The 12,566-nt window shown below is 33.6% G+C and overlaps 1 protein-coding gene across 3 annotated transcripts in view; it reads left to right on the top strand.

Moving 5' to 3' along the window:
* The window catches only part of EPHA3 (EPH receptor A3), a 347,739-nt gene that overhangs the window by 290,138 nt on the left and 45,035 nt on the right, over positions 1-12,566 (top strand). For all 3 annotated transcript variants that reach the window (XM_036242607.1, XM_036242608.1, XM_036242610.1), the window contains one exon: positions 2,389-2,574. In XM_036242607.1, the coding sequence (XP_036098500.1) occupies positions 2,389-2,574 (186 nt within the window). The remainder of the gene's footprint in view (positions 1-2,388; positions 2,575-12,566) is intronic.

Here is a 12,566-nt window from a genome sequence, read left to right as displayed (position 1 = left end):
ACCGCTGAGCCAAACCGGCCAGGACCAGTAATGTATTCTTAAGGTGGGTTTGAACTCAGAGAGAAAAATAATGACTAACACTTAGAAAGCATTTGCTATGTGTCTGACATTCTCCTAAGTGCTTATAAACATTAATTATTTTAACTACACAAAACCTTATTAGAGACACAATCAGTGTTTCTGTACTATAGATAAGGAGACAAAGGCACAGAGAGGTTAAGACACTTGCTCAAAATCATACAACTAATAAGTAACAGATGCAGAATTAGACCCTAGACAATTTAGTTCCAGAATCCATGTTCTTTCCCACAGCTCTGTACTGTCTGTCCTATAATCTGAAAAGTGACTTGTCATTTAGAATAATGACATCTAAATTTAAAACATGATTTAATACACCATATTGACTCATGATAATGGTAAAACTTTCAGGAAATGAAAATTCAGTATGGATGCTTCCTTATCATTTGCCCAAAATTAATGTTTGCCCAAAGTAAACTAGAGCTCTGACATTGTTCTGATAACCTTATACAAGGAAAGAAATTCTTACTCTTGCTTACACATTCTAACAATTATTTACCTTGTATCATAATTTCTCCTCCTAACACTCACACGTCCACCATAACATATTTTCCCTTGGATTTAAAAAGATCAATGAACAGTCTCAAGTTCTGCCCCTAATTCTTCCTATTCAATGGAACACTAGCTACTACCATTGCTTCTTCTCAACACTTCCTCAAAGGGAGGAAATTAGATTTGCTTTATTTATCATTATATCTGTGCTTTTCACAGTGTCTGCTATACTGCTTTTGATCAGTGAATATTTATTAAATAATGTATAAATAACTGCTTTTTGGACCTTAACTAACTTTGACAAGTTCCTGCATAAGTCCTTGTTTTGAAAAGTGGATCCAGTCCAGGGAGTTTAGAGTTTCCTGGAGAGACGCGAGTCATTTTTAGTGATGGAATTAGTACATCAATGAGACAATTTGCAGTGTTTGTGGGACATACCACTTGGACAACAAATAGAGAAGAAGTATCTCACCTCTTGACACCTTCTCTCTGGCTGGCCAGTGGAGCATAGAGCTTGTACAAAACTCACAGTGAAAAGGTTGGACCAAGAATGTTACTATATTCCATAGACATTCTACAAATTGTGTGTGCACTAAATCTTTTTTGGAAAAAAACTCTTATTTGATATTTAAAAAAAATGTTTTAAATGTCTAATAATTCACACAATATTCAGATTTCTTCTGTGAATATGAAACATTATATGTGTAGCACTACCTTGTGGCTATTACTATGGCAGCAGTGGGGACAGAGAAATGAATGGAAAGGGTCTCTGCTCTCCGGAAGCTAAAAATCTGAAAGAGCAAATCTTCTCTATAAAAGTGTATATGAACACAGTGCTCAAACTAGTTCTAGGTCATTTTTTACTCATTGCATTAGACTATTTAAAAGTCAGCAATACTTTATATTCAACAAATTCCAGATTAATTGTTCATTTAAGACAAGTTTTTATTAAAGACATTGAATCTAAGAAAATATTCCTACAGTGATTCCATAGATAAAAATGTGGTAGACTTTATTTGATACTGGTACAGTATTGGTCTCCTTCCAGAAGTCCAGAGACCTTTACAACTAATTTGTCCGTAAAGCAGTACACCCATACTCCAATAAAATGAATTGATAGCAGATGGTTTCATTTTTTTTTTTTTCAGAGAGCCCAAGTATACAGTTAAATTGGCTCTCTTACTAAAAACAGAATAGTTAGAAACATCTGAAATTTCAGCCAGTGCTCAATTCATAATGTTTGTGCTGTTCTGATGATTACTCTGAGGAAATGGTAGCTATGAGAACAAGGAGTAAAATGGCTAATAGATATAGCTTTCAAACGTCCCCTATTCTTTCATATTCCATTATTCACAGTGTGCCACTAAAAAATATATGAGGCTTATCACAAGGTCCATTCACTCCTGGAGTGTGGGTGTCCAGAGCTTCTCAGGGAGTCTCAGACGAGCTCCCAAAACAATGTGGAGGCCTACAGTGTACATCTGCAGGCCCAAGGTAGAAATACTTTTAATAATATTATTAAGAGGAAACAATTGCTCTCTACTGATTTTTTTTAATCCTCACTCGAGGATATTTTTCCCTTTATCTTCCGATAGAGTGGGAGGGAGAGAGAAAGAAGGAAGCACCGATGCAAAACACACAGCCCCGACCAGGTCGGGGACTGAACTGCAACCAAGTGTGTGTCCTTGACCAGAATCGAACCCGAGATGCTGTGGTCCACAGGCCAACAATCCAACCACTGAGCTAAACCAGCAAGGGCTCTACGGATTTTTTATTTTATGATTTTTGTTGTTGTTTTGTTCTTCTTCATTGTAACAGGTGAATTTGGAGAGGTTTGCAGTGGTCGCTTAAAACTCCCATCAAAAAAAGAGATTTCAGTGGCCATCAAGACCTTGAAAGTGGGTTACACTGAAAAGCAAAGGAGAGACTTCCTGGGAGAAGCAAGCATTATGGGACAATTTGACCACCCCAATATCATTAGACTGGAGGGAGTTGTTACTAAAAGTAAGTAAAGTCATAAGATTCAGTTTTGTGTATGTTGAGCAGAGGTCGTTTAAACCCAAACTCAATCATTTAAGAAATTTGAACTGTTTCATAAGAATGTATTAGTCCTAACAAAAAGCCTAGTTTAAGATTAATATGTCTTTCTTTGACAAGGTAGCAAAGATATTTAACTAGTATTATATTGACAGTGATCTTAAGAAGCTTAAGTTTTTAGGAGCTAAACTTTGGCCCATGCCGATTAAAAGACAGGTAAGAAGTGAATTTTGGAGAAATTTCTATTATGTAGAGTAGCAAGGAAAAACAATGATTCAATTTTGACAGAAACTGTCAGGAACTCCCAGCTAGCTGCCTTTTCTTTTATTGTTCACCGCTTTCATTTAAGCTTCCAAATCTTTAAACACCCTCCATCCCCATTCCCGACTTTAGGAAAATTATGGGAGTTTACGGTATACTTTGGAGCTGTAAAGATTGGAATCACATTAGACCCAAGGCCTTTTCTCCGTTCTCTGTGGATTTTGACTAGTTCTGATCTCCAGTCCCACATGGATTCTTGACTTGTCTGGGGAAGCTCTGGCTCACAGCCTGTGATAGAATCTGAACTTACTTCCTTGATGGTTTCTCCAGCCAGACGAAAAAAGAATCCCATGAGATGACTATGTGATTTTTGGCTCCGATCCCAATGAAAAGCTCTTGAGAATGCTCTGGGATTTTTTTCTTCTTAAGATTTTAGAGCACAAAATAAAGAATAAGTTAAATTGGCAGAAAACTCTTTAGAATGAAAGACAACAAGGCAGGGATTTGGTTCCTTTCAGGGACAATCCATTGGCACCACATTCACGTATTCTGTGGTCACCAACAGACGTTACACATTCCATTTTTCACAATGATATGTTTCTTTAACATTACATGGAGCACTTTACTAATGGCACTAATACCTATTCTCATTTCAGTGTGACTTAAAAAAACATGCCTTCCTCAGAAAAGCATGGTATAATCGAAATATACTTTGATATTCTTTGGGGTTTTCTTATATAATAAATGGGATTAAGGATTTAGCAATATAAGAATTTAACCATAAAGTATAAGCCTGTATTAAGTCATATAAGAATCATTTTTCCCTCTTTACTATTAAAAATTAGGCCATACAACTAGTAACACTGAAATACTTTCTGACAAAGACTTTAAATATTTTTTAAATTAATAATCAAAACACTGTTAGTAGTAGTAAGGATTACGAAAATGTATGAACCACTTGTTCCTTCAGGGTGAGACCAAACTACTTAATATTCATGGAATAAGATGATGTCTCAGTGATGTTTTAATAGCCAGTTAGCCATTTACATTCCTCCTTAGCTTCTTCACCAAATGGTTGTCCTTCATATCTTTAACCCCACTGTCCAACATTGTACTGTGGAGATGACTTTATTCTTACTACAACCTGTAGTTAGATAAAACATTTTACATTTGAACACGCAATAACTAAAGAGCACGTAGAAACTGGTCTAACTAGAAAGCACTAGACTTAGATGGAGCAATGGGAATGTGGTCCATTGGTTTCACCAATTCTAGACAAAAATCGGTTTCTACAGGTTACCATTGTATTTGACTTATTTTTTATATCTTGAATTGTTTATTTTCCTTAAAAACTTGATTATAGCAGGGCACCCCTCAAGCTTTAAAAACTTTCTGTAGATAATAACGTTTAATACCTAAAACAAATGTAAACTCTCATAGGCAAGATCCATGGTATTTGATAATCAGTGACTAAAACAGAGCCTGGATTATAATAGGTTCTTAATTTACCAATGTTAGGAAATAAAATATTGATTGATTGAATGAATGAATAAAAACTATTTTCTTCTACCTATAGGTCTTTCTTCAGTGTTGGTTCATTTAATTGAATGCATGTTTTAAAATAGAATTCTGTAACTGCTTGTAGCACTCAGGGAGCAATGGAGAAAGTGATTACATTTTAACATAGGGAGAATTATCACCTAATTTCTCCAACACTTACAACTAAAAAAACATAAGATGCAAGTTACTATCAAACTAAAAATTAAGTTTAAATTTATATTTATTGATAAGCTCTCCTATTTTAACCAAGTGTGAGTTAATATTTGCTCCCAGGGTTAAGAATTCTTGAAAACAAGTTGTTATATTTTGCTAGCTGTTTTCTGTAAAAGTGTTTACTGAATGATAAACAACATTAAACCATAATAATTGTGGCAGATTTTTTTTTTTTTTAATCCTCACCCGAGGATATTTTTCCATTTTTTTTACAGATAGAGTGGGAGGGAGAGAGAGGAAGGGAGAGAGAGAGAGAAACATCGACGTGAAGAGACACATCGAGTGGCTGCCACCCACACGACCAACCAGGGCCGGGGACAAACTGCAACCGAAGTACGTACCCTTAGCGGGAACCGAACCCGGGTCTCTCCGGACCGCAGGCCGACGCTCTAACCGCTGAGCCAAACTGGCCAGGGCGTGGCAGATTTTTTTTAGGTATAAAAATGAAATAATCAAATATGAATTATAGTCACATGGAAAAGGAATCCATAAAACAATCCCCAAGACAAAAATGCAGGGGAAAAACTTTTTTAAGAGAAAAGTGACCTTTAACCATTGTCAGCGGTATGTACTTAATGTCTTAGTCAAGCTTGATTCTATAACGTGCTAATCTGGAGATCACAGTTGCCTTATTCTTAGGGGATGTAGCTCCCTGGTCAGAGAGGCATCTGAGGAGCTGCCACCTGGGGCTGTGTAAGACTCGGTCCTCTCACCCAGTACAGGCACAGCGGGGAAGCAGGCTGAGGATTCCATCCCAAGCTCCTTGAGTGGCATATGTCAACTCTCTAATTCTGGTAGCCTGTAACGAAGAGAAAAAAGAAATGCCATAGAAAAAAGTTAGTGCGTTGCATTTAACATAAATAAGACATTTTTGTCACCAGAAGAAGTTATTCAGTCCACTGATTTTTTTTGTTTCCTGAGACTACATAATGGCTAAAACAATCTACCTTCAAAGTCCAAACACACACCCCCACACACACACAACTAAAGTGATACAAAGCTTATAATTTAATGAACACAATTGTATTTAAAGAAGAAATACAATTTGTAGCTTGATTAAAAATCAGAGGGTCAAAGTTCAAGTTCACACTCAACCCTAATGGCTGTGAGACATCTAGGATATCAGACCACTCACAGAGACTCTCTTTCTTCAATTGTAACATGGAATTAGAAGTTCTATTTTATTATTTCCAGATACTTTAACAATGAAATAAGATTACATAGAAATACATTGTTAAGTGGAGCTATAAAAATTTAAATTACCACTTCTGGTGAGTTTTAGATTTTTACCAGTTAATCTTGTGAGTACAGAAGTAAATGCTTGAAAACTATTTTTTTCTGCTCAAAAATATGTTTTTTATTATTGTTATTAATTATGTGCTTTGAAGCACTAGGTCTATTATAATGTATAATTTTCAACTCATTTAGAGAAAGCCCTTTATTCAATCATTATATTTTCATTTATTTAAATTGAGTCATAAACAATTTTAATGGTACAGTTTGAGCCTGATAGTCTTAAACAAGAGAAGGTGAGAGAGTCTCTGATCTCAAAGTAGCAGAAAGCTGGGCACCGTCGCTGCTCAGAGCTTGGCACTAACATGTGTTATCAATTTTAGTTGAAGTTCAAAAAGATGGAACTTTTTTTAAGCAAATGTTTGATATTTCTGCCATCACACCATTAGTCAAATGATGTTCAGACTCCAAGAAGACCTCCTCCATTGGCCACTTTTCACTTAATGAAATAGAAGGAATTATACTAGATAAGATTGATGTATTTTATGTTGCTGTTATTTGGGGAGGGATTATTACTGAAAATTTTAAAAAATAATAATACAAATTAACTGTAAACTTGCATTACTAAGGAATGTCATAAGCAGAATGTTTAGGTGAGTTTCCATAATTAAAACATTTCTATATTGGTGTGAGAATCCACTTTACACACACACAAACTTATTTATTTCCACCTTTCTCTCTGTTCTACATATGATAAACATTGCTGGAAAGAGATGTCATTTTTTAGAGGCAATGCCAAATTCTTGCTATTTTCTGTTTACTTCTCTTAAAAAGTTTTCTTCTGCATTTGTCTTAAGGATATACTCCATGTTGTAATCTTAATAGACAATATATAGTTATACTTATTTTATTAATAATTTACAGAAATAGTTTGTTTGAATAATTACAAGTTAAACACAAGTTATCATGCATTTAGGACTGTAATTTGATAAATTACTTAATGCTATCTCTATCTAAGTGCCCAGATCAGCAAAACTAAGAAAATTTTTACTCAATATATGAGAAAAAAGTAAGGCTGGAAATGCTATTTTTATGTGCCTAAAGAACTTTATTTCTTCAACATCATCCACTTATGTCTCTCTGTTGAATTGGCTCCATTTGAATTACAAAAGAATGTGATGTGTCTTTTCCTCAATCATTTAGATAGAATAGATTTTTGATAGTTTTGAAAGATCAGATTCAACTTACAAAATTTGTCAGAACATAACTTGCATGGGCACAAATATTATCTTCAAAAAAATGTGGGGGAAAGATAAACCACAGAACTTATATGCATGTGTGCATGAACAATGGACATGGACAACAAAGCTGGGGACAGGGGGGGGGGGGGGAGGGGGTAATCAGTGGGGGAAAAAGGAGAAACATCTGTAACAAAAATTAATTAATAAAAAAAAGAATAAAAAATAAAAAAGTGCAGGTTTAAAAATACATTAACTATCCTAATGGAAGAAGAAATATTATATACTTGTGTAACAACTGAGCAGTTCTGATCTTACATAAACTCTTGCAGAAAGGGAGAAAAAGAAACACCCCTAACTCATGTAGATAATGGTATCTTGATATCAACCCACACAAGAATATTATCAGAAAGAAAAAAAACACAGGTCAGTGTAGTATATGAATACAAGTGACCCGTCCCGCAGGTCGAGCAACGAGGACTCTAGAGGGGGAGTGAGGATGAGAAGGAACAAAGAGACACAAGAAATGGAGACAAGACAGGGCTCTGATCAAGTCTCGTTTATTCTGGGGAGATCCACAGTATATATAGGGCAAGAAACAGAAAAACAAGAACATTTGTTGCCAAGCAATAAGTTTGTGGTAACCACCCTGAAGCAATTTCAGGTAAATATCACTTAAATATCTGGGGTGGAACAAAAGATAAACAGCATAACTGGCTGAGTAAATGGTTACTTAAAGGAATGCAGAAACATTGTATACAGAGGTATCCTGCCTTGGGGCAGGAGATGGCAGAGCAGATTGTAACAAAATAGATGCCATGCAAATAGTCTCCCACATACAAGTTCAATAACACTGGAATAATCATGCAGCCATACCTAGCAATGTATTAATGAAGATACTATATCATGCCCAAATTTAGTTTATTCCAAGAGTGCAGAGTTGGTTCAATATTCAACATCCAAGAAAGTCACAGAAAAGAAAAGGTCAATCTCAATAAATGCAGAAAATAAACAAACATTTTAACTTAAAATACATTCTTAGCACATCATACACAGAAAATATGTGTGCCTGATAAATATATGTAAACACCCCAAAACAAAATCAAACAAACCTACAAACATCAGACTCAATAGTGAAACATTAAAAGCATTTCTTTAAAAGTAGACATAAGAATCCTGCTATCATCACCTTTAATTCATTATTATACCTAAGGTATTAATTTTACTATTAGAAAAGAAAATAAAAGCTTGAAAATAACAAAAATTAAGCTGTCCTTGCAAAATCAAGCTGAGCAGATTCAGACTGCTGTATTCACTAATTGTCATTGCACTTATTAAGTAAGTCAGCCCTGAATGGAATACAGAGAGTAGAAGTATTGTTCTTGTCTTTAAAGGTATTATATTTTGTTTCAAATTAGCATCAATAAATTTAAAAGTTTAAAAGTCATCTGAGTATAAAACATTCGATGTGTTAGCATTGATAGTGTATGGTTGGTTAAGGAAGTCTTGGAGAAAGCATTTTTCAGCCTAATTTTGAAGACAGAGATTATCTTTAACCAGCCTGAAATGACAAACATGATATGATCAATTGCAAGGAGCACTCCGCTAGGTGCTATATATTGAACTACAGACAAAATGGAGTTGACCCCTGCACTCATTAATTCATAAACCAGTGGATATAATAAGGATAACATTTCACATGAATAATGTGTTGATTAAAATGGAATATTGACGAGATTGTCCTGTATTTTACATGATTTAATGGGAAACTCACAAAAAAATGCTCCAATTCAGTGTATTACAATAATTCTGTCCGTCAGCTAGGTATAGTATATGAAAATCTATAACCAAAACCTTTTCTTCCTAATCAAATGTGATTGAAGATTTCCTTCCTGGAAATAAGGAGGCATATTTTGTCAATTTCATTTCTCCTGCTTCTGCTTTTATGCTTCCACTCTGTTTCTGATTACATGATACTAATAGTGAATGTGGGCATTTAAGACCAAATATTTTAATGTGTTTAAGACTTTTGAAAGTAAGACTTGGATATGTAAGACACAATTACTGTTAATAGAAGTTAATAGCATTTCTTTTGGAAATAAATTCAATTTCAAAATTTATAATATTTCAGTCATTGATAATTTTTATGTTTGCATAAAATATTTTAAAGTAACATTTATTTGGTAATTGCAATAAAAATGTCTATGTACTGCTACATATCACATTAATCCTGCTCTTCTTTTTATAGAAGAGATGATTAGGAAGGTTGCAGTGAAATAGTGCTGAACCTTGAGTTCTTAGACATTTTCAATCATATTTCTTCTGTCATCAAACAGTGGTTCAGTGATTGGTACTATCTCCGAGTCACTAGCAGTGATTCTCAACCTTCCTAATACTGCGACCATTTAATACAGTTTCTCATGTCGTGGTGACCCCCAACCATAAAGTTATTTTTGTTGCTACTTCATAACTGTAATTTTGCTACTGTTATGTCTTAGGTGACCCTTGTGAAAGGGTTGTTCGACCCCCAAAAGGGTGGCGTCCCAAAGGATGAGAACCGTTGCACTAGAGATAGTTTGGGAATGAACTGATTGTAATGGATTGATATGCTTCCCTTAAGCCTTTAACTATGAAAAAAATCATGATTTTATCTATAATCATAAATGATTTTAAGAACAAAAGCAAAATTCTACTGCAATATTTGTTTTGTTCATTTTTGATAAAATTTTATTTCAGCCAGTCATCCAGCAATCGTTTCATTGAGTTCAGTGTGTATACTCAGATGTATTTAGGACTCTTTGAAGGCAGTGAAAGATATAGGCTCTTGATGTTGATGTCACTTCTAAGTCAAAATACACATGAAAGAGTATGCAAATTTGAACAGAAATGCATTGCATTGTGGGCAGATGAGCTTGTATTTTATGATTTCCAACTACATTTCATATATGTTAGAACTAGGTCTCACCATTATTGCATCTCTTTTCCTTTAACCCCATTTGGCATAAACAAAATCATAGGGGAAACTAAGTCAAGATACTGCTTTCCAAGGTAGAATATCTGTGATGCTGTTTACTCTTTGTCTGTACATTTGGGTTTGCTGAATCTTTGAACTTAATGTAAAACACATTTTCAGACTTGCCCATTTTAACTGACATGTTTATAAATACCTCAATTATAGAGCTAAATGCAGCCTGATCCTATTTCTGAATGGTCACGAGGCTTTGGCTTAATTGACTGGTTTGATTTTTCAGCTACTATTATTTACCTTGCCAAACATTTTACTAGACATGTTAACAAGAAATGAAATGGCCATAAGGCTGGTATTCAGAAGGAAGAGAGATAAGCAAAGGTCTGGGTAGTATGGTATGCAAACATATTAACTGGCCACTGTAACTGAGTCTGTTTGAGGAAAAATATCTGTGACCACATTCAAGGTATGCACCGAATTTTGTTAGATATTATTCTTCCTAGAATTGTGTTAAGGAACATAGAAATGTGTGGTGATTTGAGTGAAACATGTATATGCAAAATTAATTAATTTCATTTATTCATTCATTCATTCACTTTATTTTAGGTCAGATCTCTAGGATAAGTTTTAGGCATTTAATTTTCCTGTTCAGGAGAGATAGATGTTTACAAGAAAATGTTGAATCTTCCTTTGTTTCTTTAATATTTTAAAATCAAAGCTCAATTAAAATTTTGAAGAAGCAAGTTTTAGATACTTAAGATTTTAGTTAAAGTGACTTTTCAGATATTACCAGATTAACAATATATAAATGTTTTTACCCAAAATGTATAACTAAATCACTCTGTTAATAGAAAATAGATTGATGTACCATAATTGATGGTTACATATATGAAAATTATTAGAGAAATTTGATAAATTTTAAATAATTTTTATCATCTCTTATTAAATAAAATATACATGTTGAGATATGTTCAAATACTAAATGTAGGAATTATAACCTTCACAGTACTAATCCATAATTCACAAATAGAGCATTAATTAAGAGTTTTCACCTATGAAAGGAAGAAATCAAAGAAAACTATTTTCTATCACCAAAATGGCAAACTAAGCTTCATAATATAGAAGGATTTTTGAGAAAAAATTATATGTGCTCTTCAATTAGGTGTGCATGGATATTTGTGAAAAATCAATTATTTGCTCAGTACTCAGTCAAGTCTTAACTTGGGTCTTCTAGACATGGAAGAGGAGTGATTCTTCTTCTCCTTCTCCTTCTCCTTCTCCTTCTCCTTCTCCTTCTCCTTCTCCTTCTCCTTCTCCTTCTCCTTCTCCTTCTCCTTCTCCTTCTCCTTCTCCTTCTCCTTTTGTAACATGGTGGTTTTATAATTAAAACAATATTATATCAACAATAAATGAAGATAATTCTAGTGTGGTAAAATACATAGGTTTTGAAATCAGAGATAACCATGTTGGGGATCTGCTCAGTACTAGCTAACTGTGTGACCTTGGCAAGTTTCCTAAATCCACAATACTTTCAGCTGAGGAAACACTAAAATGGAATAATATATATTGCTAAAGCTTAAGGGTGATGTGAGGATGAAGCGATGTGATATACATTAAGTACTAATGTAATACTACATAATTCTAAATGTGGAAAAAATACTAGTGTATTCTATTATCAAAAATATTCATTTTCCTTGTCTTTTTCTATTTGAAATGTTTATTTTGTATTACTTACTTTCATCATTGTTATCATAACGTATGTAGAGTTATATATTTTCAGCTTTGTTCATGTAACATTATAATTGTTTGAAGTGCTACAATCTTCAGTCATTCTACAGAATTGATAACAACAATTGTCTAAATCATTACCTATAGATGAACATTTGTTGTATTTGTAGATCTACATATTGGTATATTTAACACCTTTGTGTCAAATGCTTTTACATACTTTAAATGTTTTTCTCAGTATAAATCTCCAAATGTAACAGCATAGTGTATTCACGTTGCAATTTTTGGCTTTATAACTTAATAACTGTGTGATGTTGGGTAAGTTAATTATACTTTTTACAACTTACACATAGTGTTCTTATGTGTAAATGGAAATTATAAATAATAATTTAGTACATATAAAATAATTAACCAGCTATCTTATACATAATAAGTGATATCTAAATACATTTAAATGCTTGTTAAAAGGTTTAATGGTATTTAAGACCACATATTTCCAAAACGGTTATTATTATAAGTTGCTGCCAACAGAAAGTTTAATTTTATTTTCCTTTTAAACATAGTCAACTTGGATTTTATAATTTTAAAGTGTTAGTTGGATACAGATAAAAGGGTTATAATTATTAATCTTAATTGTTTTGTATAATTCACATGTTGAATCCATGAAGGTAGAGACTTTGATTTTCTTGTTTCTGACTAACCAGCACAAGAGAATACCTAGCACATAGCTCTGTAAATACTTGTAGAAAGTATAAATG

This window comes from Molossus molossus, unplaced genomic scaffold (assembly GCF_014108415.1).
Source record: "Molossus molossus isolate mMolMol1 unplaced genomic scaffold, mMolMol1.p scaffold_m16_p_5, whole genome shotgun sequence".
NCBI classification, from domain to species: Eukaryota; Metazoa; Chordata; class Mammalia; order Chiroptera; family Molossidae; genus Molossus; species Molossus molossus.
Note: the sequence above shows the minus strand (reverse complement) of the source record. Positions and strands in the feature narration are given on the sequence as shown.